The sequence below is a fragment of the Molothrus aeneus genome, unplaced genomic scaffold (assembly GCF_037042795.1).
Source record: "Molothrus aeneus isolate 106 unplaced genomic scaffold, BPBGC_Maene_1.0 scaffold_30, whole genome shotgun sequence".
In the NCBI taxonomy this organism is placed as follows: domain Eukaryota; kingdom Metazoa; phylum Chordata; class Aves; order Passeriformes; family Icteridae; genus Molothrus; species Molothrus aeneus.
The window spans coordinates 4,461,485-4,486,358 of NW_027098964.1; the positions used below are offsets into that span (position 1 = coordinate 4,461,485).

At 62.1% G+C, this 24,874-nt stretch overlaps 3 protein-coding genes across 3 annotated transcripts; 1 reads left to right on the plus strand and 2 right to left on the minus strand.

Annotated features, from left to right (window-relative positions):
• Positions 1 to 131: 131 nt before the first annotated feature.
• KEAP1 (kelch like ECH associated protein 1) lies at positions 132 to 8,641 on the plus strand. The gene is made up of 6 exons (XM_066570395.1): positions 132 to 193; positions 1,982 to 2,593; positions 4,470 to 5,146; positions 6,163 to 6,368; positions 7,416 to 7,592; positions 8,426 to 8,641. The coding sequence occupies exons 2-6, from the start codon at positions 2,027 to 2,029 to the stop codon at positions 8,614 to 8,616; spliced, it is 1,818 nt and encodes a 605-aa protein (XP_066426492.1). The 5' UTR covers positions 132 to 193; positions 1,982 to 2,026; the 3' UTR covers positions 8,617 to 8,641.
• Positions 8,642 to 8,868: 227 nt separating this feature from the next.
• Positions 8,869 to 14,734, minus strand: SPC24 (SPC24 component of NDC80 kinetochore complex). The gene is made up of 7 exons (XM_066570257.1): positions 14,687 to 14,734; positions 13,106 to 13,717; positions 11,083 to 11,254; positions 10,169 to 10,313; positions 9,320 to 9,418; positions 9,166 to 9,242; positions 8,869 to 9,079 (listed from the first exon to the last, which is right to left on the minus strand). Exons 1-7 carry the CDS (start codon positions 14,732 to 14,734, stop codon positions 8,928 to 8,930), a joined length of 1,305 nt encoding a protein of 434 aa, XP_066426354.1. The 3' UTR covers positions 8,869 to 8,927.
• On the minus strand, positions 13,669 to 22,909 carry BEST2 (bestrophin 2). Its single transcript, XM_066570453.1, has 9 exons — positions 22,758 to 22,909; positions 22,398 to 22,492; positions 21,342 to 21,575; positions 20,113 to 20,267; positions 19,573 to 19,650; positions 17,983 to 18,135; positions 17,345 to 17,425; positions 16,556 to 16,707; positions 13,669 to 14,957 (listed from the first exon to the last, which is right to left on the minus strand). The coding sequence occupies exons 1-9, from the start codon at positions 22,907 to 22,909 to the stop codon at positions 14,795 to 14,797; spliced, it is 1,263 nt and encodes a 420-aa protein (XP_066426550.1). The 3' UTR covers positions 13,669 to 14,794.
• Between the last annotated feature and the right edge of the window lie 1,965 nt (positions 22,910 to 24,874).

Here is a 24,874-nt window from a genome sequence, read left to right on the forward strand (position 1 = left end):
GGGAGGGTCACGGGGGGGTCACGGGGACCCTCCCGGTACCGGCCCCGGCCCCGGGGGACTTTTATTGCGGCGAGGGGCGTGTCCGTGACGTCACGGGGCGTGTCCCGGGCTCTTATCGCGGCGGGGGCTCCGCGCGCTGCTTAGTCACGGCCCCGCCCCCGCCCCCCCGGCCCCGGGGCCGCGGCGTCAACCGGTGAGACCCCCAAAATCTCCCCAAAACCCCCCCGGGACGCCCCAGAAACCCCCCGGGACGCGGCGGTACCGGCACGGAACCGAGACCCCCGAAATCCCCCCGGAATCCCCCCGGAATAGCCCCAAAATGGCCCCGGGGACACCCCCCGAACGACCGAGCCCCCCACAAAAACCCCCGGGATCCGTACGGGCCGGTGCGACCCCGAAAATCGCCCAGAGCACAGCCCGGGACCCCCCTAAATAGCGGCGGGACAGCTCCGGTACCGGGGGCGCCGCACGGGCCGTGAGACAGCCCCGAAACAGCCCCAAAACAACCCCAAAACAGCCTCAAAATAGCCCCAAAACAGCCCAGGAACAACCCCAAAACAGCCTCAAAATAGCCCCGAAACAGTCCCGTAATAGCCCTGGAATGGCCCCGAAATTGGGCCCCAAAATAGCCCCAAAACAGCCCCAAAACAGACCCGGAACAACCCTAAAATAGACCCAAATAGCCCCGAAATAACCCCAAAACAGCCCCAAAATAACCCCAAAACAGCCTCAAAATAGCCCCGAAACAGTCCCGTAATAGCCCTAGAATGGCCCCGAAATTGGCCCCCAAAATAGCCCCAAAACAGCCCCAAAAATAACCCCAAAATAGCCCCAAAACGGACCCGGAATAACCCTAAAATAGACCCGAATAGCCCCGAAATAACCCCAAAATAGCCCCAAAATGCTGCCCGGGGCACCCCAAAATCCACCCCGGGACGCCCCGATAGCCCCCGAGACCCCCAAATCCCCCCAAAATCAACCCAAAAGGTCCCTGTGGTGTGAGGGGGGGGCTGTGTCCCACTCCCCGCCCTCCGTGCCTCAGTTTCCCCTGTTCTAACCCCATTTTTCTCTCCAAATCCCATTCCAGGGAGTCCTGTCCCTCTCCGTGCCTCAGTTTCCCTCCTCTAACGCCGTTTTTCTCCCCAAATCCCATTCCAGGGAGTCCTGTCTCACTCCGTGCCTCAGTTTCCCCACTTTAACCCCGTTTTTCCCCCTCCGCAGCCCCTCCATCACCCCATAACCCATTCCAGCTACTCCTGTCTCACACCGTGCCTCAGTTTCCCTTCTCTGACCCCGTTTTTCTCTCCATAACCCATTCCAGCCACTCCTGTCCCTCTCCGTGCCTCAGTTTCCCCACTCTGACCCCGTTTTTCTCTCCATAACCCATTCCCAGCCGCTCCTGTCCCACTCCGTGCCTCAGTTTCCCCCACTCTGACCCCGTTTTTCTCTCCATAACCCATTCCCAGCCGCTCCTGTCCCTCTCCGTGCCTCAGTTTCCCCACTCCGACCCCGTTTTTCTCTCCAAATCCCATTCCAGGGAGTCCTGTCCCTGTCCGTGCCTCAGTTTCCCTCCTCTAATTGCATTTTTCTCCCTCCGCAGCCCCTCCATCACCCCATAACCCATTCCAGGGAGATCCTGTCCCTCTCCGTGCCTCAGTTTCCCCACTCTGACCCCGTTTTTCTCCCCAAATCCCATTCCAGGGAGATCCTGTCTCACTCCGTGCCTCAGTTTCCCCACTCTGACCCCGTTTTTCTCTCCATAACCCATTCCCAGCCGCTCCTGTCCCACTCCGTGCCTCAGTTTCCCCACTCCGACCCCGTTTTTCTCTCCATAACCCATTCCCAGCCGCTCCTGTCTCACTCCGTGCCTCAGTTTCCCCACTCCGACCCCGTTTTTCTCTCCATAACCCATTCCCAGCCGCTCCTGTCCCACTCCGTGCCTCAGTTTCCCCACTCCGACCCCGTTTTTCCCCCTCCGCAGCCCCTCCGTCGCCCCGGGCCCTCTCTCCAGCCGCCTCCCGCCGCCATGTCCTGCCCGTCCCCGCCTGCCCCGGAGCTCCCGGCCGAGGTGACGCCGTCGCGGGGCCCCTCCTCGCGCTCCCGGAGCCGCTTCACGCTGTCCGAGCACCCGGCGGCCGCGCTGGCGGCCATGAACGAGCTGCGGCTGCAGGGCCAGCTCTGCGATGTCACCCTGCGCGTGCGGCACCGCCGGGACCTGCCGCCCACCGAGCTGCGGGCGCACCGCGTGGTGCTGGCGGCCGCCAGCCCCGTGTTCCGGGCCATGTTCACGGCGGGGCTGCGCGAGCGGGGCCTGGCCGAGGTGCCCATCGAGGGCGTGCAGCCCGGCGCCATGGAGGGGCTGGTGGAGTTCGCCTACACGGCGGCCGTGGCCGTGGGCGAGCGCTGCGTGCTGCCGCTGCTGCACGGCGCCCTCATGTACCAGGTGGAGCCCGTGGTGGGCGCCTGCTGCGCCTTCCTGGGCCGGCAGCTGCACCCCAGCAACGCCATCGGCATCGCCGCGCTGGCCGAGCGCCTGGGCTGCCAGGAGCTGCTGCAGCGGGCCCGGGAGTACATCTACATGAACTTCGCCGAGGTATGGGGGGCTTTGGGGGGTTTGGGGGGCATTGGGGGGTCCTATCAGCAATGGGGGGACACCACAGAGGGACCCTGGGCTGCCAGGAGCTGCTGCAGCGGGCACGGGAGTACATCTACATGAACTTCGCCGAGGTATGGGGGGCTTTGGGGGGTTTGGGGGGGATTGGGGGTGTCCTAGATGGGTTTGGGGGTCCTATCAGCAATGGGGGGACATGGTGAACCAGACCCCAGTGAGCGCCTGGGCTGCCAGGAGCTGCTGCAGCGGGCCCGCGAGTACATCTACATGAACTTCGCCGAGGTATGGGGGGCTTTGGGGGGGTTTGGGGGTGTCCTAGAGGGGTTTGGGGGTCCTATCAGCAATGGGGGGACATGGTGGAGGGACCCCAGTGAGCGTCTGGGCTGCCAGGAGCTGCTGCAGCGGGCACGGGAGTACATCTACATGAACTTCGCCGAGGTATGGGGGGCTTTGGGGGTGTCCTAGAGGGGTTTGGGGGGGATTGGGGAGCTTTGGGGGTCCTATCAGCAATGGGGGGACATGGTGAACCAGACCCCAGTGAGCGCCTGGGCTGCCAGGAGCTGCTGCAGAGGGCACGGGAGTACATCTACATGAACTTCGCCGAGGTATGGGGGGGTTTGGGGGGTTTGGGGGGGATTTGGGGGATCCTGCCAGGAATGGTCTCCAAGCAGGAGGAGTTCCTGTCGCTCTCCCACTGCCAGCATGTCATTTTTTGATCTGATTTTTGCCATTTTCTCCCCATTTTCTCCCCAGGTCTCCAAGCAGGAGGAGTTCCTGTCGCTGTCCCACTGCCAGCATGTCATTTTGGGGTTAATTTTTCCTAATTTTCCCATTTTTTCCCCATTTTCTCCCCAGGTCTCCAAGCAGGAGGAGTTCCTGTCCCTCTCCCACTGCCAGCATGTCATTTTTTGATCTGATTTTTGCCAATTTTCCCATTTTCTCCCCAGGTCTCCAAGCAGGAGGAGTTCCTGTCCCTCTCCCACTGCCAGCATGTCATTTTGGGGTTAATTTTTCCTAATTTTGCCATTTTCTCCCCGTTTTTGTGCAGGTCTCCAAGCAGGAGGAGTTCCTGTCCCTCTCCCACTGCCAGCATGTCATTTTGGGGTTAATTTTTCCTAATTTTGCCATTTTCTCCCCGTTTTTGTGCAGGTCTCCAAGCAGGAGGAGTTCCTGTCCCTCTCCCACTGCCAGCATGTCATTTTGGGGTTAATTTTTCCTAATTTTCCCATTTTTTCCCCATTTTCCCCCCAGGTCTCCAAGCAGGAGGAGTTCCTGTCGCTGTCCCACTGCCAGCATGTCATTTTGGGGTTAATTTTTCCTAATTTTCCCATTTTTTCCCCATTTTCCCCGCAGGTCTCCAAGCAGGAGGAGTTCCTGTCCCTCTCCCACTGCCAGCATGTCATTTTTTGATCTGATTTTTGCCAATTTTCCCATTTTCTCCCCATTTTCTCCCCAGGTCTCCAAGGAGGAGGAGTTCCTGTCGCTCTCCCACTGCCAGCATGTCATTTTTTGATCTGATTTTTGCCAATTTTCCCATTTTCTCCCCATTTTCTCCCCAGGTCTCCAAGCAGGAGGAGTTCCTGTCCCTCTCCCACTGTCAGGATATCATTTAGGGACTGGTTTTGATCTGATTTTTGCCAATTTTCCCATTTTTTCCCCAGGTCTCCAAGCAGGAGGAGTTCCTGTCGCTCTCCCACTGCCAGCATGTCATTTTTTGATCTGATTTTTGCCATTTTCTCCCCATTTTCTCCCCAGGTCTCCAAGCAGGAGGAGTTCCTGTCGCTGTCCCACTGTCAGGATATCATTTTTTGATCTGATTTTTGCCAATTTTCCCATTTTCTCCCCATTTTCCCCGCAGGTCTCCAAGCAGGAGGAGTTCCTGTCCCTCTCCCACTGCCAGCTGGCCGCGCTGCTCAGCCGGGACGAGCTGAACGTGCGCTGCGAGTCCGAGGTGTTCCAGGCGTGCGTGGCGTGGGTGCAGCAGGACCGGGCGGCGCGGGCGCCGTTCCTGCCGGCGCTGCTGCGCGCCGTGCGCTGCCACGCGCTCACCCCGCGCTTCCTGCGCGCCCAGCTCCGCCGCGACCTGGGCCGCGACGCCCTGCGCTACCTGGCGCGCGTGTTCCGCGAGCTGGCGCTGCACCGGCCCACGCCGGGGCGCCCCCCGTGCAGGACGCCCAGGGTCCGGCAGCTCATCTACGCGGCCGGGGGGTACCTGAGGAGGTCGCTGAGCACGCTGGAGGCGTTCGATCCCGAGCGGGGCGCCTGGCTGAGGCTGGCGGAGATGGGGACGCCGCGCTCGGGGCTGGGCGGCTGCGTGGTCGGGGGGCTCTTCTACGCCGTGGGCGGGAGGAACAACTCGGCCGAGGGGAACACGGACTCGGCGGCCGTGGAGTGCTACAACCCCGTGAGCGGGCGCTGGGCGCCCTGCGCCGCCATGAGCGTGCCCAGGAACCGCATCGGGCTGGGCGTCATCGACGGGCTCATCTACGCCGTGGGGGGGTCCCACGGGTGCACGCACCACTGCTCCGTGGAGAGGTGAGCAATGGGGCTGGGGCTGGGGGAAATGGGGCTGGGGGAAATGGGGATGGGGGGGTAAAAATGGGGCTGGGGGAAATGGGGATGGGGCGTCCCATGGGTGCAGCCACCACTGCTCCGTGGAGAGGTGAGCAATGGGGGAAATGGGGCTGGGGGGGTAAAAATGGGGCTGGGGGAAATGGGGCTGGGGGGTCCCATGGGTGCACGCACCACTGCTCCGTGGAGAGGTGAGGAATGGGGCTGGGGATGGGGGAAATGGGGCTGGGGGAAATGGGGATGGGGGGGTAAAAATGGGGCTGGGGGAAATGGGGATGGGGCGTCCCATGGCTGCAGCCACCACTGCTCCGTGGAGAGGTGAGCAATGGGGGAAATGGGGCTGGGGGGGTAAAAATGGGGCTGGGGATGGGGGAAATGGGGCTGGGGGAAATGGGGCTGGGGGGGTAAAAATGGGGCTGGGGATGGGGGAAATGGGGCTGGGGGAAATGGGGCTGGGGGGGTAAAAATGGGGCTGGGGATGGGGGAAATGGGGCTGGGGGAAATGGGGCTGGGGGGGTAAAAATGGGGCTGGGGATGGGGCAAATGGGGCTGGGGGAAATGGGGCTGGGGGGCGGGAAATGGGATTGGGGAAATGGGGACGGGAGGGAAATGGGGATGGGGGAAATGGGGCCGGGGGGTCTCACAGTGGGGTCTGTGCCCCTTTGGGGGTCTCACCATGGGGTTTATGCCCCTTTTGGGGTCTCACCGTGGGGCCTGCGCCCCTCTGGGGGTCTCACAGTGTGATTTATGCCCCTTTGGGGCTCTCACCGTGGGGTTTATGCCCATTTGGGGTCTCACCGTGGGGCCTGCGCCCCTCTGGGGGTCTCACCGTGGGGTTTATGCCCCTCTGGGGGTCTCACAGTGGGGTTTATGCCCCTTTGGGGCTCTCACCGTGGGGTTTATGCCCCTTTGGGGTCCCACCGTGGGGCCTGCGCCCCTCTGGGCGGCTCCCGGGCCCTGACCCCGCCGTGCCCCCCCAGGTACGAGCCCGAGCGGGACGAGTGGGCGCAGGTGGCGCCCATGGGCACGCGGCGCATCGGGGTGGGGGTGGCCGTGCTGCACCGCCTGCTCTACGCCGTGGGCGGCTTCGACGGCAGCGCCCGCCTGAGCTCGGCCGAGCGCTACCACCCCGAGAGGGACCAATGGCAGCCGATCCCGCCCATGGCCACCGTGCGCAGCGGCGCAGGTGGGGCTGGGGAGGGGGCTGGGGGGGATTTGGGTGGGATTTCGGGGTCCCAGAGGGGTTTGGGGGGGTTTTGGGGGGTCCTGGAGGGGTTTATGGGGGCTGATCCCACCCCAATAGCAGCCAATCTCGCCCATGGCCCCGTCTGCAGCGGCGCAGGTGGGGCTGGGGAGGGGTCCCAGGGGGGTTTGGGGGGTCCTGGAGGGGTTTGGGTGGGATTTGGGGGGTCCCGGAGGGGTTTGGGGGGTCCTGGAGGGGTTTGGGGGGGATTTGGGGGGTCCTGGAGGGGTTTGGGGGGGATTTGGGGGGTCCCGGAGGGGTTTGGGGGTTCCTGGAGGGGTTTATGGGGGCCGATCCCACCCATGGCCACCGTCCGCAGCAGCGCAGGTGGGGCTGGGGAGGGGTCCTGGAGGGGTCCCAGAGGGGTTTGGGGGGTCCCAGAGGGGTTTGGGTGGGATTTCAGGGGTCCCAGAGGGGTTTGGGGGGGATTTGGGGGGTCCTGGAGGGGTTTGGGGGCTCCTGGAGGGGTCCCAGAGGGGTTTGGGGGGGCTGATCCCACTCCCAGAGGGACCCCTGGGACCCCATCCCTGCTCAGGGGGGTCCTGGATGGGGTCTCGGGGGGGTTTGGAGGGTCCCAGTGGGGTTTGGGGGTGTCTGAGCCCCATTTTCTAACCCCAGGGGTCTGTGCCCTGAGGATCTGTGTCAGGGCAGGGTTTTGGGGTGGCCTCTCTGGTTTTGGGTTGTTTTGGGTCCTTTTTGGGTTGGTTTTGGGTCGTTTTTCTCAGTGAGTTTCTGGGAGATCTCTGGGGGTCTCTGGGGGTTTCTGGGGGTGCCGAATCCAATTCTGGGGCTCCCCCAGGGCTGTGTGCCCTCGGGAGCTGCCTGTACACCACAGGGGGATAGTTTGGGTTGGTTTGGGGTCATTTTTGGGTCGGTTTTGGGCTGGTTTTGGGTCATTTTTGGGTCGTTTTTCTCTGTGGGTCTCTGGGGGTCTCTGGGGGTCTCTGGGGGTTTCTGAGGGTGCCGAATCCGATTTTGGGGCTCCCCCAGGGGTGTGTGCCCTCGGGAACTGCCTGTACGCCATGGGGGGCTACGATGGCACCCAGCAGCTCAGCAGCACCGAGCGCTTCCAGGCCGACACCGAGACCTGGAGCTTCGTGGCACCCATGGGGCACCGCCGGAGCGCCCTGGGGGTGACGGCCTTCAGGGGCAGGATCTACGTCCTGGGTACCCGGGGGGCTTTGGGGGGCTTTTGGGGGGCTCTGGGATGGGATTTGGGGTCTGTTTGGGGCTCTGGGATGGGATTTGGGGTCTGTTTGGGGCCTGGGGGTGACGGCCTTCAGGGGCAGGATCTATGTCCTGGGTACCTGGGGGGGATTTTGAGGGGTCTTGAGGGGGCATTTGAGGGGTTTTTGGGGGGCTCTGGGGGCTCTTTGGGGCTCTGGGTTGGGATTTGGGGTCTCTTTGGGGTCTGGGGGTGACGGCCTTCAGGGGCAGGATCTACGTCCTGGGTATGGGGGGCACTGGGCAGGGGGCTTGGGGGGCATTTGGAGGGTCCTGGGGGGGCATTTGAGGGGTTTTTGGGGGGCTCTGGGGGCTCTTTGGGGCTCTGGGATGGGATTTGGGGTCTGTTTGGGGATCCTGCTGCGTTTCTGGGGTGTCTTGGGGGGGTTTCTGAGGGGTTTCTGGGGGGTTTTGAGGTGTTTCTTGGGGTTTTTTTGGGGGGGTTTCTGGGGTATTTCTGGGGGTATTTTGGGGTGTTTCTTGGGGGCTTTCTGGGGTGTTTTGGGGGTGTTTCCTGGGGGCTTCCTGGGGTATTTTGGGGAGGTTTCTGGGGTATTTTTGGGGGTGTTTTGGGGTGTTTCTTGGGGGCTTTCTGGGGTATTTTGGGGAGGTTTCTGGGGTATTTTTGGGGGTATTTTGGGGTGTTTCTTGGGGGCTTTCTGGGCTATTTTGGGGGGGTTTCTGGGGTATTTCTGAGGGTATTTTGGGGAGGTTTCTGGGGGTATTTTGGGGGTGTTTTTGGGGGGGGTCCCGGCTCACCCCTCATCCCCGGGCAGGGGGCTACGACGGCCACTCCTTCCTGGACTCCATGGAGTGCTACGACCCCGCGGGCGACGCCTGGACCGCGGTGACGCCGCCGATGCCGTCGGGGCGCAGCGGGCTGGGCGTGGCCGTCACCATGGAGCCCTGCCACGCCCAGGAGCCCCCCCCCGAGGACGAGGAGCCCCCCCCGGCCGGGCCCTGCTGACCCCGGCGCCGCCGGGGGGGGCCTGGGGTAGGGGGGGGGGGGGGCGCTCTGGATGCGGCCAAAATTCCGGAATTTTCCCCCCCCCCAAAAAAAAAACCCCTCCCAAACCCATCCCCCCACCGGCGGCACGGGGGGGGGGGGGGGGGCACCAAGACCCCCCCTCCCCACCCAAATAAAGGTCACAGGACTTGTCCCTCCCCCTCCCTCAAGGTCAAGTTTGGGGGTTTCGCTGATTCCCAAACACAAGGGTAATTAAAGAGATTGGCGGTTTAATGGGGAGGGGTCTCACGCTGCGGGTAAGGGGGGGGGGGTCACGGTGCCAGCGGCTCCCGGGGCAGCACCGGGGGTCTCCGGGGTCTCCACTCGGTGGGCACCAGCCCCCAGAGGAAATCGCTGACGAAGGTCCCCGAGTGCTGGGCCCCGTCCAGGTCCAGGGGCACGGCGATGTCAGGGCCGTAGTGAACTGGGGAGGGGGCAAAACCCGGTGGGGAGGGGGTCAGGGGGTGGTCCCAGGGGTGGTTTTGGGGGGGGTTTTGGGGGGTCACTCACCCCCTCGGATGTGGCCGGGCTGGGCGCTGCAGTCCCAGTCGATCCTGCTGATCTCGTAGTACAGCTGGGCCACGTACCTGGGGGGGCATTTGGGGGTTCAGGGAGGCGGTTTGGGGGTGCCTCGGTGGGTCTGGGGGTGTCTGTGCTCACTCACACGTCGGGAGGAAGGCTGTGCTCCTCCTCCTCCTCCTCCTGGTGCTGCTCCAGCTGCTGCAGCTGCTCCTGCAGCTCCTCCAGGGCCCGGCGCAGCGCCGTGGGGAGGGGGTCAAGGCGAACACACACCCAAAAAACCCCAAAATCCACCCAAAAGTACCCAAAATCCACCCAAAAAAACCCCCCCAAATCCACTAAAAAAAACCCCCAAAATCCACCCAAAAAAAACCCCAAAATCCACCCCAAAAAAACCCCAAAATCCACCCAAAAAAACCCAAAATCCACCCAAAAACACCCCCAAAATCCACCCAAAAAAAACCCAAAATCCACCCAAAATCCACCCAAAAGAACCCCCAAAATCCACCCAAAAAAACCCCAAAATCCACCCCAAAAAACCCCAAAATCCACCAAAAAAAAACCCCAAAATCCACCCAAAAAAACCCCAAAATCCACTCAAACCCCCCCCCCAAATCCACTCAAAAAAAACCCCAAAATCCACCCAAAAAACCCCCCAAATCCACCCAAAAAAACCCCAAAATCCACTCAACCCCCCCCCCCCAATCCACTCAAAAAAACCCCCAAAATCCACCCAAAAAAAACCCAAAATCCACCCAAAAAACCCCAAAATCCACCCAAAAAAAAACCCCAAAAAAACCCCAAAAACCCCAAATCCCACCCCCAGAGCCCCAGGACATTGGGTTTTGTCCCTGGCACCGCTCAGGCTGCCCTGGGCCTGGCACCGTGGGGCAAGGCAAACACACACCCAAAAAACCCCCAAAAAAACCCAAAAAAAACCCCCCCAAAAAAAACCCCAAAAAACCCCCAAAATCCCCTCAGGGCCCCAGGATATTGGGTTTTGTCCCTGGCACCGCTCAGGCTGCCCTGGGCCCGCTCCAGCTCCGTGTCCAGCTCCTGCCTCCGGCCGCGGAGCCGCTGGACGTCGGCCTGAGCGCCCCGGAGGCGATGGCAGAGCCCGGCCTCGGCCTCGGCCAGACCTGGGGGGCACAACGGGGAAATGGGGGGCGCTGGGGGGCGCTGGGGGGTGTTTGGGGCCAATCCAGGGGGGCTCGTGGTCGGTGGGGGCTGTTTTGGGATATTTTAGCGGGTTTGCTTTGGGTGGTTTTTGGGGTATTTAGGGATGTTTTGAGTCACTGACCCTGGGGCAGCTCCTGGGCCCAGCCCCGCGTGTCAGGGAGGGTTTTGGGGGGGCTGTTTTGGGGTGTTTAGGGCTGTTTTGGGGGTCAGTGGGGGCTGTTTTGGGGTGTTTAGGGCTGTTTTGGGGTGTTTGTTTTGGGGTGTTTAGGGCTGTTTTGGGGGGGCTGTTTTGGGGTGTTTAGGGCTGTTTTGGGGTGTTTGTTTTGGGGTGTTTAGGGCTGTTTTGGGGTGTTTGTTTTGGGGTGTTTAGGGCTGTTTTGGGCTGTTTGTTTTGGGATGTTTCAGGGCTGTTTTGGGCTGTTTGTTTTGGGGTATTTAGGGCTGTTTTGGGGTCTTTGTTTTGGGGTGTTTCAGGGCTGTTTTGGGGTGTCAGTGAGGGCTGTTTTGGGGGTATTTAGGGCTGTTTTGGGGTGTCAGTGAGGGCTGTTTTGGGGGTATTTAGGGCTGTTTTGGGGTCTTTGTTTGGGTTGTTTTGTGCCACCCACCCTGTGCCAGCTCCCAGGCCTTGCCCTGCGCCTCCCGGAGCTGCGTGTCAGGGAGGGTTTTGGGCTGCTTTGGGGTTGTTTTGGGGGTATTTAGGGCTGCTTTGGGTTGTTTTGTGCCACCCACCCTGTGCCAGCTCCCGGGCCTTGCCCTGCGCCTCCCGGAGCCGCCGGTGCAGCCGCTCCCGCCGGTGCAGCCCCCGCCGCAGCAGCTCCTCGGTGCAGCCCGAGCTCAGCTCCCGCAGCAGCTCCTGGCTCAGCTCCTCCACCTCCTCCACCGGCGGGAAACCACCGGGATCCTGGGACACGGCAACGGGGGAAAACGGGGGATGGAGCGCAAAAGGGGCACCGAGGCCTGAGGGGATCCGGACCCCCCCTGACCCGCCGGGACCGTGTTACCCCCCCCTCCATCCCCAGGGCCAGCTCCCCTCCCTCCCCGCCCCTTTTTCTCCGGTATTTTCCCGTTTTTTCCAATTTTTCCCCCATTTTTTTACCATTCTTTCCGCTTTCTCCCAGCGCTCCCTCCCGCGCGCTGTTTGAACCGGGCGGGGCCGCTCCGCGCATGCGCAGCCCCGCCCCTCTCCCCTCATTGGTTCCGCCCACCCCCCCTCCGCTCGCCCCGCGATGGTTTCGCCTGCCCCGTGTGTCACCGCCTCCGCGTCCCGCCCGCCCCGCGGCCCCGGCGCTTTGGTTCCGGGCGGCGCGGAGCCTCTCCGGTGATGGCGGCGGCGGCGGGCGGGGCGAGCCGCGGGCTCTGGGGGCGCCTGGGGGACACCCGGCTCGGTGAGGGGCGCCCGGAGGCTCTCAGGGTGACGGGAATTTGATGGGGGGGCCGGACCCTTGCGGGGGCGGTGCCGGGGGAGTTCCGGTGGGGGCGGGAGGGGCGATTCGGGCTCCCGGGAGGGGCTGGGGGGGCTGGGGGGGTTCCCGTAACCCAGGGAGGGTCTTGGGGGGTCCCCAACCCCTCCCATTGTCCCGCCTGGCCCCGACTTCGCTGTGACCCCCCTGGGCCCCGTGACCCCTTTGACCCCCGAACCCCCCCCCCCGAGCCCTCTGACCCCCCGTGACCCCTCCTGAACCCCCGTGACCCCCTCTGAGCTCCCGGTGGCTCCCCCGGTTCCCTCCCGATCCCCGTTCCCCGTTCTTCCCGGCTCCTCGTTCCCCCCGGTTTCCCCGGTTCCCGTTCCCCCGGTAATCCCCCGGTTCCCGTTCCCAGTTCCCGTTATCCCGCAGCTCTGTGGCTCCGCGCTCTGTCCCGTTCCCGTTTAGCCCCGTTAACTCCCGTTAACCCCCGTTAATTCCCCGTTCCCCCGCAGCTCTGTGGCTCCGCGGTCTCCTGTTCCTGATCCCCGGTTCCCGTTCCCGGTTCCCCATTCCCCGTTAACCCCCGGTAATTCCCGTTAACCCCCGTTAATCCCGCAGCTCTGTGGCTCCGCACTCTCCCATTTCCATTCCCGTTCCCCGGTAACCCCCGTTAACCCCCGTTATTCCCCGTTAACCCCCGTTATCCCCGTTATCCCGCAGCTCTGTGGCTCCGTGCTCTCTGTCTATCCCCCGTTAACCCCCGTTATCCCCCGTTATCCCCGTTATTCCCCGTTAACCCCGTTATCCCCGTTAATCCCGCAGCTCTGTGGCTCCGCACTCTCCCATTTCCATTCCCGTTCCCCGTTAACCCCGTTAACCCCCGTTATCCCCGTTAATTCCGCAGCTCTGTGGCTCCGCGCTCTCTCTCTATTCTCCGTTATCCCCCGTTATCCCCCGTTATTCCCCGTTAACCCCCGTTATCCCCGTTATCCCGCAGCTCTGTGGCTCCGCGCTCTCTCTCTATCCCCCGTTATCCCCCGTTATCCCCCGTTATCCCCCGTTAACCTCCGTTATCCCCCGTTATCCCCCGTTAACCTCCGTTATCCCCGTTATCCCCCGTTATCCCCCGTTATCCCCGTTAATCCCGCAGCTCTGTGGCTCCGCGCTCTCTATTCCCCGTTATCCCCCGTTATCCCCCGTTATCCCCGTTATCCCCGCAGCTCTGTGGCTCCGCGCTCTCTCTCTATCCCCCGTTAACCCCCGTTATCCCCCGTTATCCCCCGTTAACCCCCGTTATCCCCGTTAATCCCGCAGCTCTGTGGCTCCGCGCCCTCCTCCGCGATTACTCCTCGTCGCTGCGCGAAGCCGCCTCCTCCGCCCGCCGCCGCCCCGGTGTCACGGCCGCCTCTCTGGCCGCTCTGGCTCTCGCCGCCGGCCTGGCCCGCTCGGTGCCGGACCGGAGCTCTCTGGAGGGCGCGGCGGTGGCGGCGGGGGCGCTCCTGGGGCAGCTCCCGCCGGGCTCCCGCAGCCCCCGGGCCGAGCGCCACGTGCAGCGGCTGCTGCGGCTGCGGGAGCGGCACCGGATCCGCGTCCGCAGCTTCGGCCTGGTGGCCGTGGCCGGCACGGACCCGCACGGCTCCGAGCCCGCGCTGTACCGGGCGCGCTGCCCGCACCTGCGGCCGCGGCCGTGGGACCGCGAGCTCCTGCTGGATCTGGGCTTCTTGGGGCGCTGGTGGCTGCTGGAGGCGGCGCTGCGCGACTGCGACATCAACGAGGAGGAGTTCGGGAAGCTGCCGGAGGCGCTGCGGAGGATGGAGCCCGGCGAGCTCCGCTCGGAGCGCAACGAGCGCCTGCACCGGGAGAGGCTCCGCGCCGTGGTGCTGAGCGAGGCCGACATCGCGGATGGGGATGGGGAGGGGGAGGCGAAACCGCGCGGGTTGGGGTGAAAGGGGCTCGGTCTGGGGCTTTGGTGAAAGGGTTTGGTGCGTGTCGAGAGTTCCGCGGGGGTTTGTCCAAAAACAAAAAAATGTTTCTGCTGTTTATTGAGATTTTTTGGGGTGTTTTTGAGGGGGTTTTTTGGGTGTTTATTGAGATTTTTTTGGGGTGTTTTTGAGGGGTTTTTTTTGGGTGTTTTTGAGGGTTTTTTTTGGGTGTTTATTGAGATTTTTTTGGGTGTTTTTGAAGGGATTTTTTTGGTGTTTATTGAGATTTTTTTGGGGTGTTTTTGAGGGGGTTTTTTGGGTGTTTATTGAGATTTTTTTGGGGTGTTTTTGAGGGGGTTTTTTGGGTGTTTATTGAGATTTTTTGGGGTGTTTTTGAGGCATTTTTTTGTGTTTATTGAGATTTTTTGGGGTGTTTTCGAGGCATTTTTGGGGTGTTTATTGAGAGTTTTTGGGTTTTTTCGAGGCATTTTTTTGGTGTTTATTGAGATTTTTTGGGGTGTTTTCGAGGCATTTTTGGGTGTTTATTGAGATTTTTTTGGGTGTTTTCGAGGGGGTTTTTTTGGGTGTTTTTGAGGGGTTTTTTTGGGGTGTTTATTGAGATTTTTTGGGGTGTTTTCGAGGCATTTTTGGGTGTTTATTGAGATTTTTTTGGGGTGTTTTTGAGGGGTTTTTTTTGGGTGTTTATTGAGATTTTTGGAGGTGTTTCTGAGGGGTTTTTTTTGGTGTTTATTGAGATTTTTCTGCTGTTTATTGAGATTTTTTTGGGGTGTTTTTAAGGGATTTTTTTGGGTGTTTATTGAGATTTTTCTGCTGTTTATTGAGATTTTTTTGGGGTGTTTTTGAGGGTTTTTTTTGGGTGTTTATTGAGATTTTTTTGGGGTTTTTTCAAGGCATTTTTTGGGTGTTTATTGAGATTTTTTGGGGTTTTTTCAAGGCATTTTTTTTTGGGTATTTATTGAGATTTTTTTGAGGTGTTTTCGAGGCATTTTTTGGGGTGTTTATTGAGATTTTTTGGGGGTTTTTTCGAGGCATTTTTTTGGTGTTTATTGCGATTTTTTGGGTGTTTCTCGGCCGCGGTTTTGGGGTCCCCCCTCACAGCCCCAGCTCGGCCTTGGGGTGCAGCAGCCACCGCTCCTGGGGGTCCCCATCCCCCGGGGGGGGCTCGGGGCTGCTCTCGGGGGGGGGGTCCAGGGGCTCTCCCGGGGGGTCCCCGAGCTCCTCCAGGGGCTGGAACTGCAAATCCTCCTTGGCCAGGCTGTGGAAACGGGGCGGGGACACCCCAAAAAAACCCCAAAATCGTCCCCAAAAAAAACCAAAATCGTCCCCAAAAAACCCCAAAATCATCCCCAAAAAAAACCCCAAAATTGTCCCCAAAAACCCCAAATCATCCCCCAAAAACCCCAAAATCGTCCCCAAAAAACCCCCAAAATCATCCCCAAAAAAACCCAAAAATTGTCCCCAAAAAACCCCACAGTCATCCCCAAAAAATCCCAAAATCATCCCCAGAAAAACCCCAAAATCCTCCCCAAAAAAAACCAAAATCGTCCCCAAAAAAACCCCAAAATCGTCCCCAAAAAAACCCCAAAATCATCCCAAAAAAACCCCAAAATCATCCCCAAAAACCCCAAAATCATCCCCAAAAAACCCCAAAATCGTCCCCAAAAAACCCCCAAAATCGTCCCCAAAAAACCCCAAAATCATCCCCAAAAAAACCCCAAAATCATCCCCAGAAAAACCCAAAATCATCCCCCAAAAACCCCAAAATCATCCCCAAAAAAACCCAAAATCGTCCCCAAAAAAACCCCAAAATCGTCCCCAAAAAACCCCAAAATCATCCCCAAAAAACCCAAAAATCCTCCCCAAAAAAAACCAAAATCGTCCCCAAAAAAACCCCAAAATCGTCCCCAAAAAACCCCAAAATCATCCCCAAAAAAACCCCAAAATCATCCCCAGAAAAACCCAAAATCATCCCCCAAAAACCCCAAAATCATCCCCAAAAAAAACCAAAATCGTCCCCAAAAAAACCCCAAAATCGTCCCCAAAAAACCCCAAAATCATCCCCAAAAAACCCAAAAATCCTCCCCAAAAAAACCCCAAAATCATCCCCAAAAAAACCCCAAAATCATCCCCAAAAAACCCCAAAATCCTTCCCAGAAACCCCAAGATCCTCCCTAAATACTCCCAAAAAACCCCCAAATTATCCCGGGAATTTTGGAATTTCGGGGGGATCCCAGAATTTGGGGGGGGGGTCCCGGGATTTTGGGGGGAATCCCAGGATTTTGGGAGCCCTGGGGGATATCCCGGGTTTGGGAGGGGTTCGGGTTTCTGGGGGGTTCTCCCGGATTTTTGGGTTTCGGGGATATCCCGGGTTTGGGGTTCGGGGGGTTCGGGTTTCTGGGGGGTTCTCCCGGATTTTTGGGAGCCCTGGGGGATATCCAGGGTTTGGGGAGGGGTTCGGGTTTTTTGGGGGGTTCTCCCGGATTTTTGGGGTTCGGGGATATCCCGGGTTTGGGGAGGGGTTCGGGTTTTTTGGGGGGTCTCCCGGATTTTTGGGAGCCCTGGGGGATATCCCGGGTTTGGGAGGGGTTCGGGTTTTTTGGGGGGAATCCCTGGATTTTTGGGGTTCGGGGATATCCCGGGTTGGGGAGGGGTTCGGGTTTTTTGGGGGGAATCCCTGGATTTTTGGGGTTCGGGGATATCCCGGGTTGGGGAGGGGTTCGGGTTTCTGGGGGGTTCTCCCGGATTTTGGGGGTTCGGGTATATCCCGGGTTTGGGGTTCGGGGGGTTCGGGTTTCTGGGGGGTTCTCCCGGATTTTGGGGGTTCGGGGTGGGCGGGGTCCCGTTGTTGCTCACGTGACGTCGAAGGCGGAGCCGCGGAAGGGGCGGCGCGGGGGGGGCGCGGCCGCGGCCGTGTAGGGGGGGCGGGGAACGGCGGCGTCCCAGAACCGATCCCGCTCCGGCTCCGGCACCGCCCCGTAGAGCTCGTCCACGGCCAGCATGGACACCTGGGGCACCGGGGGCACCGGGGGCACCTGATACACCTGGGGGTACCCCTGATACACCTGGGGGCACCTGGGCACACCTGGGGGCACCCCTGATACACCGGGGGGCACCGGCGGGCACCTGATAGACCTGGGGGTACCCCTGATACACCTGGGGGCACTGGGGGATACCTGGGGTTACCTGAGCACACCTGGGGGCACCTCTGATAGACCTGGGGGCACCCCTGATACACCTGGGGCACCCCTGATACACATGGGGGCATCTGGGGCACCCCTGATACACCTGGGGGCACCCCTGATAGACCTGGACACACCTGGGGGCACCTCTGATACACCTGGGGGCACCTGGGCAAACCTGTGGGCACCTGGGGGTATCCCTGATACACCTGGGGGCACCCCTGATACACCTGGGGGTACCCCTGATAGACCTGGGGGTACCTGAGCACACCTGGGGGCACCCCTGATAGACCTGGGGGGGCACCGGGGGCACGTGGAGGGACCTGGGGTCACCTCTCACACACCTGAGGGCACCTGGGGTCAGCTGGGGGCACCTGGGGTCACCTGAGTCCCCTCCCCCCCTACCTGGGACCCCCCTCCCCCACCTGGGACCCCCCTCCCCCCCTGTTCCCCCCGCCCTCACCTGGAAGTTGCGGTCGATCAGGGTGTTGGTCTCAAAGTCGTCGTCATCCTCCCCGAAGGGGTTAATGAGCTGCTCTGCCACCTGCAGGACAGGGCCAGGTGTGCCCAGGTGTGCCCAGGTGTGCCCAGGTGTGCCCCAGGTGTGCCCAGGTGTGCCCAGGTGTGCCCCAGGTGTGCCCAGGTGTGCCCAGGTGTGCCCCAGGTGTATCCCATGTGTGCCCCAGGTGTGCCCAGGTGTGCCCAGGTGTGCCCAGGTGTACTCAGGTGTGCCCATGTGTACCCAGCTGTACCCAGGTGTGCCCAGGTGTACTCAGGTGTGCCCATGTGTACCCAGCTGTACCCAGGTGTGTCCCAGGTGTATCCCAGGTGTATCCCAGGTGTGCCCATGTGTGCCCCAGGTGTACCCAGGTGTATCCCAGGTGTGCCCATGTGTGCCCCAGGTGTACCCAGGTGTATCCCAGGTGTACCCAGGTGTACCCAGGTGTATCCCATGTGTACCCAGGTGTGCCCAGGTGTATCCCATGTGTACCCAGCTGTACCCATGTGTGCCCAGGTGTGCCCATGTGTGCCCAGCTGTACCCATGTGTGCCCATGTGTGCCCAGGTGTGCCCAGGTGTGCCCAGGTGTGCCCAGGTGTACCTTGAGCCAGCCCACGTAGAAGAAGAACTGCAGCAGGGTGAACACGGGCACGCCCAGGTCCAGCTCGTGCCCGGGGTAGCCCTGGGCGGGGTCCAGGAACTGCCGCCCCACCAGGCAGGTGAGGAAAAAGGTGTAAACGGCGATGGTCACCACCTGGGGGACACGGGGACATTGTCACCACCTGGGGGACACAGGGACATTGTCACCACCTGGGGGACACGGGGACATTGTCACCACCTGGGGGACACAGGGACATTGTCACCACCTGGGGGACACGGGGACATTGTCACCACCTGGGACACACGGGGACACAGGGACATTGTCACCACCTGGGGGGACACAGTCACCACCTGGGGGGACACGGGGACATTGTCACCACCTGGGGGGACACAGTCACCACCTGGGGGGACACAGGGACATTGTCACCACCTGGGGGACACGGGGACATTGTCACCACCTGGGGACACACAGGGACATTGTCACCACCTGGGGGACACAGGGACACAGGGACATTGTCACCACCTGGGGGACACAGGGACATTGTCACCACCTGGGGGACACACGGGGACATTGTCACCACCTGGGGACACACAGGGACATTGTCACCACCTGGGGGACACACGGGGACACTGTCACCACCTGGGGGACACACGGGGACATTGTCACCACCTGGGGACACACAGGGACATTGTCACCACCTGGGGGACACGGGGACACAGGGACATTGTCACCACCTGGGGACACACGGGGACATTGTCACCACCTGGGGACACACGGGGACACACGGGGACATTGTCACCACCTGGGGGACACGGGGACATTGTCACCACCTGGGCAGGGGGACAACACCTGGCTGGGGTGAGTGGCGCCCGCTGTCACCCCCGCGTCGCCTCCGGGGCATCGCTCTCACCTCCACAGGTGTCCCCAGGTGTCCCCAGGTGTCCTCAGCCCTGTCCCAGATGTGCCCTCACTCCCCCCAGGTGTCCCTTCACTGTCCCCCAGTCCCTCCCAGTCCCTCCCAGTCCCTCCCAGTGCTCACCTGTGTGTGCCCAGGTGTGCCCAGGTGGTGCCCAGTCCCTCCCAGTGCTCCCAGTGCTCACCTGTGTGTGCCCAGGTGGTGCCCAGTCCCTCCCAGTGCTCCCAGTGCTCACCTGTGTGTGCCCAGGTGGTGCCCAGTCCCTCCCAGTGCTCCCAGTGCCCACCTGTGTGTACCCAGGTGTGCCCAGGTGTGCCCAGGTGGTGCCCAGTCCCTCCCAGTGCTCCCAGTCCCTCCCAGTGCTCCCAGTGCCCACCTGTGTGTACCCAGGTGTGCCCAGGTGTGCCCCAGGTGGTGCCCAGTCCCTCCCAGTGCTCCCAGTGCTCCCAGTGCCCACCTGTGTGTGCCCAGGTGTGCCCCAGGTGGTGCCCAGTCCCTCCCAGTGCTCCCAGTGCCCACCTGTGTGTGCCCAGGTGTGCCCAGGTGTGCCCCAGGTGGTGCCCAGTCCCTCCCAGTCCCTCCCAGTCCCTCCCAGTCCCTCCCAGTGCCCACCTGTGTGTACCCAGGTGTGCCCAGGTGTGCCCAGATGGTGCCCAGTCCCTCCCAGTGCCCACCTGTGTGTACACCAGGGGGACGCTGATCCAGTCGTAGTGGAACAGGAGGCTGCAGTGGGCCCGGAACCGGTTCAGCTCCTGGAGGGGGGGATCCCAGGGGGTCTCAGGGGGGTCCCGGGGGGTTCAGGGGGGTCCTGGGGGTCCCAGGGGGTCTCAGGAGAGGTTTTGGGGTGGTTTTGGGGGCGTTCAGGGGGGTCCCAGGGGGTCTCAGGGGAGGTTCAGGAGGATCAGGGGGGGTTCAGGGGGGTCCCAGGGGTGGTTTAGGGGATCCCAGGGAGGGTCTGGGGGCTCTGAGGGGTTTGGGGTGGTTCGGGGGGGCTCAGAGGGGGTTTAGGGGGTCCCAGGGGGTCCCAGGTACCTCCATGAGCAGCTTGAGCGCGCAGGGGGGTTTAGGGGTTCAGGGGGGGTTTAGGGGGGCTCAGAGGGGATTTGGGGGGGTCCCGGGGGTACCTCCATGAGCAGCTTGAGTGCGCAGGGGGGTTTAGGGGTTCAGGGGGTTTAGGGGGGCTCAGAGGGGATTTGGGGGGGTCCCGGGGGTACCTCCATGAGCAGCTTGAGCGCGCAGTCGTCCCCGATGCGCCCCTCCTGCCGCGCCCGCCCCGCCAGCGCCCCGAACCACACGCACGGCACCCAGAACTTGTTGTAGGGAGAGCGCAGAGCCTCGAGCCGGCGCCGCTCCTCGCGCGTCAGGAACCCTGCGGGGCGGTGACGTCATCGCCGGGGTGTGACGTCACCCTCTGCGCCGTGACGTCACCCCCTGAGCCGTGACGTCACCCTTTGAGCCGTGACGTCACCCCCCCTGAGGTGTGATGTCATCCCTGAGCTGTGACGTCACCCCCTGGGTGATGACGGCATTCTTGAGTTGTGACGTCACCCGCTGAGTGATGATGTCACCCCCTGAGCCATGACGTCACCCCGAGCTGTGACATCACCCCCTGAGCTGTGACGTCACCCACTGAGCAATGATGTCACTCCTGAGCCATGACGTCATCCCTGAGCCGTGACATCACACCTGAGCCGTGACATCACATCTGAGCAATGACATCACCACTGAGCAATGATGTCACTCCTGAGCAATGACGTCACTCCTGAGTTGTGACATCACCCACTGAATGATGACGTCACCCTCCCCTGAGCTGTGACATCACCCCACGCTGCCCTGACACCCTGGTGACATCACTGGTCACTCATTGGCCCACACCACGTGGTCGGTGGTCACTCAATGGTCACTCAGTGGTCACTCAGCGGTCACTCAGCGGTCACTCACAATCACTCAATGGTCACTCAGTGGTCACTCACAGTCACTCAGTGGTCGCTCCCTGGTCACTCCCTGGTCACTCACAATCAATGGTCACTCAATGGTCATTCACAATCACTCACAATCACTCAATGGTCACTCAGTGGTCACTCACAGTCACTCAGTGGTCGCTGCCTGGTCACTCCCTGGTCACTCAGTGGTCACTCACAGTCACTCAATGGTCACTCAGTGGTCACTCACAATCACTTAGTGGTCACTCAGTGGTCACTCACATCACTCAGCGGTCACTCACAATCACTCAGTGGTCACTCTCCAGGCAGTCCCTGTGCCCATGGTCGCTCCCTGGTCACTCCCTGGTCACTCACAATCAATGGTCACTCAATGGTCATTCACAATCACTCACAATCACTCAATGGTCACTCAGTGGTCACTCAGCGGTCACTCAGTGGTCACTCAGTGGTCACTCAGCAGTCACTCACAATCACTCAGTGGTCACTCAGCGGTCACTCACCGGCCTGTACCAGGTGGTCAGTGGTGGGGAATCTCTTGTACACGGGCGTGCTGACCGCCCTGAGCACCAGCAGCGCCGCCAGGCTCCCGTAGCGCAGCAGCGTCCGGCGCAGGAGCCGCCCCCGCGCGTCCGAGCCCCTCACGCTGCTGCCCACGGCCACCATGAGCCCGTCCGGGGCCGGCACCGTCCGGAACTGCCCCCACCAGCGCTCCAGCACCAGCGCCACGTAAAAACCTGCGGGGAATGGGGGAATGGGGAACTGAGGGAATGGGGGGAGTGGGGGGAATGGGGGAATGGGGGGAACTGGGGGAATGGGGGGAATGGGGGAATGGGGGTAACGGGGGGGAATGGGGGAAATGGGGGGAATGGGGGGAATGGGGGAATGGGGGAATGGGGGAATGGGGGGAATGGGGGGAATGGGGGCACTGGGGGGAATGGGGGAATGGGGGGAATGGGGGAATGGGGGAATGGGGGAAATGGGAGGAATGGGGGGAATGGGGGAATGGGGGAATGGGGAACTGAGGGAATGGGGGGAGTGGGGGGAATGGGGGGAGTGGGGGGAATGGGGGAATGGGGGGAACTGGGGGAATGGGGGGAATGGGGGAATGGGGGTAACGGGGGGGAATGGGGGAAATGGGGGGAATGGGGGGAATGGGGGAATGGGGGAATGGGGGAATGGGGGGAATGGGGGCACTGGGGGGAATGGGGGAATGGGGGGAATGGGGGAATGGGGGAATGGGGGAAATGGGAGGAATGGGGGGAGTGGGGGGAATGGGGGGAATGGGGGAATGGGGGGAATGGGGGAATGGGGGAATGGGGGAATGGGGGGAATGGGGGGAGTGGGGGAATGGGGGGAATGGGGGGAATGGGGGCACTGGGGGGAATGGGATGGTCCTGGGGGTGGTTCTGGGGGTCCTGGGGGTGGTTCTGGGGGTCCCAGGGGGGTCCTGGGGGTGGTTCTGGGGGTCTCAGGGGTCCCGGGGGTGGTTCTGGGGGTCCCGGAGGGGGTCCCGGGGGGGGTCCCGGGGGTGGTCCCGGCTCGGTCCCGGCTCTCACCGAGCACGAAGGACACGGGGATCAGCTCGGCCGATTTGTCGCAGTACAGCACCAGCTTCTCAAAGAGGCGCCGCTGCTCCTCGGACAGCAGGAACCTGGCGGGACGCCGGCCGTGTCACCGCCCTGTCCCTGTCCGTCTGTCCCCATCACCGGCCCCTACACGTCCCCGTGTCCCCGCCGTGTCCCTGTGCCCCTCCGTGTCCCGGTGTCCCCGTGTCCCACCGTGAACCCCGTGTCCCTGCTCCCCGCCATTGTCTCCCATGTCTCGGTGTCCCCGTGTCCCCCGGTGCCCATTGTCCCCCCGGTGTCCCAATGTCCCGGTGTCCCCCCGGTGTCCCCCCGGTGTCCCCCCGGTGTCACCGGTAGGCCAGGCTGAGCCCCAGGTAGGCGGTGAGGAAGAGGAGCAGCTCCCGGTAGAGCAGTTTGTAGATGCTCCCGCGCCACAGCAGCAGCAGCCGCGAGAAGCCCCCGAAGCGCGCGGTGGCCACGCGGGACGTGTAGGTGACGGTCATGGGGACAGACGGACAGACGGACACCTGAGGGACGCCTGAGGGACACCTGAGGGACACAGGCATGTGTAGGTGACGGTCATGGGGGCGGGCAGACAGACAGACGGACACCTGAGGGACACAGGGCACGTGTAGGTGACGGTCATGGGGGCGGACGGACGGACAGATGGACACCTGAGGGACACAGGGACACCTGAGGGACACCTGAGGGACACAGGGATGTGTAGGTGACGGTCATGGGGGCGGACGGACGGACAGACAGACAGACAGACACCTGAGGGACACAGGGACACCTGAGGGGCACAGGGACGTGTAGGTGACAGTCATGGGGACGGACGGATGGACAGACGGACACCTGAGGGACAGACGGACACCTGAGGGGCACAGGGACGTGTAGGTGACAGTCATGGGGACGGACGGATGGACAGACAGACAGACACCTGAGGGACAGACGGACACCTGAGGGGCACAGGGACGTGTAGGTGACGGTCATGGGGACGGACGGATGGACAGACGGACACCTGAGGGACAGACGGACACCTGAGGGGCACAGGGACGTGTAGGTGACGGTCATGGGGACAGACGGACAGTGGGACACCTGTGGGACAAAGCGGGACACTGGGGGACACCGGGGACCACCCACCAGCCCTCCCTTTGTGTCCCCCCTCACCTGCGGCCACCGCCGGTCCGAGCTCCGTGGTCACCGGGGCTCCGAGCTCTGCGGTCACTCCTGGCCTGAGCTCTGCGGTCACCGCCCCGGTCCCGGTTCCGTGGTCACCGCCCTGGTCCGAGCTCCGTGACCAACCCCGGTCCGGTTCCTGTGGTCACCCCCGGTCCCGGTTTCTGTGGTCACCCCCGGTCCGAGCTCTGCAGTCACCGCCCCGGTCCCGGTCCCGGTCCCGGTGCCTCCGCCCCGCTCCAGCCCTTAAATGGCGGCGGGGCCGGGCCAGCCCGCGGGGGGCGACCCCGAGGGGACATTGGGGGGGTGGGGACACACGGGGACAGAGCGGGGGGGGGGGGGGGTCCCACTCCGGCCCCCGGGAGCGGCCGCGCCGGTCGGGCCGGTCCCGAACGGCCCCCGAGGCTATGGGGGGGTTAATTTGGGGACGGGGGCAGGGCGGGTTTTAAGGGTCCGGGGGGGTTCATTTGGGCTCGGGGGGGTTAATTTGGGCTCGGGGGGGTTAATTTGGGCTCGGGGGGGTTAATTTGGGCCCCCCCGCGGCTCTGGCTCGGTCCCGGTGGCCTCGGGCCAGCACCGGGGACAGATCCCAGCGGGGAGGGGGGCAAAGGGACAGGACATGGGGGGGAGCGGCCATGGGGACCCCCCCCAAAATATCCCCGCACCCCCTTTGAGCCCCCCCCGGGATCCCGAACCCCTCCGGGACCCCCAAATCCTCCCCGGGACCCCCAAATCCTCCCCAGGACCCCCCCCCCCTTAATCCGCCGTTAATGAGGCGCCCCCGGGGCCGCGGGCTCGGGGCCAACGGCGCTGACGTCACCGCCCCAAAATCCGTCCGGACCCCCCCCCCAAATTCACCCCAGGACCCCCCCAAATTCAGCCGGACCCCCCCAAATTCATTTGGACCCCCCCAAAATCTGTCCAGAGCCCCCCGAATCCAGCCGGACCCCTCCCAAAATCCATCCGGACCCCCCCAAATTCATCTGGACCCCCTTAAAATCAATCCGGACCCCCCCCAAATTCATCGGGAACCCCCAAATTCATCTGGACCTCCCCAAAATACAAGTGGACCCTCCCAAATTTCTCCAGACCCCCCCCAAATCCATCCGGACCCCCCCAAATTCATCCGGACCCCCCCAAATTCATCATGACCCCTCCCAAAATTCATCTGGACCCCCCCAAATCCATCTGGACCCCCCCCAAATTCATCGGGAACCCCCAAATTCATCCAGACCTCCCCAAAATCCATGTAGACCCTCCCAAATTTATCCAGACCCCCCCCAAAATCC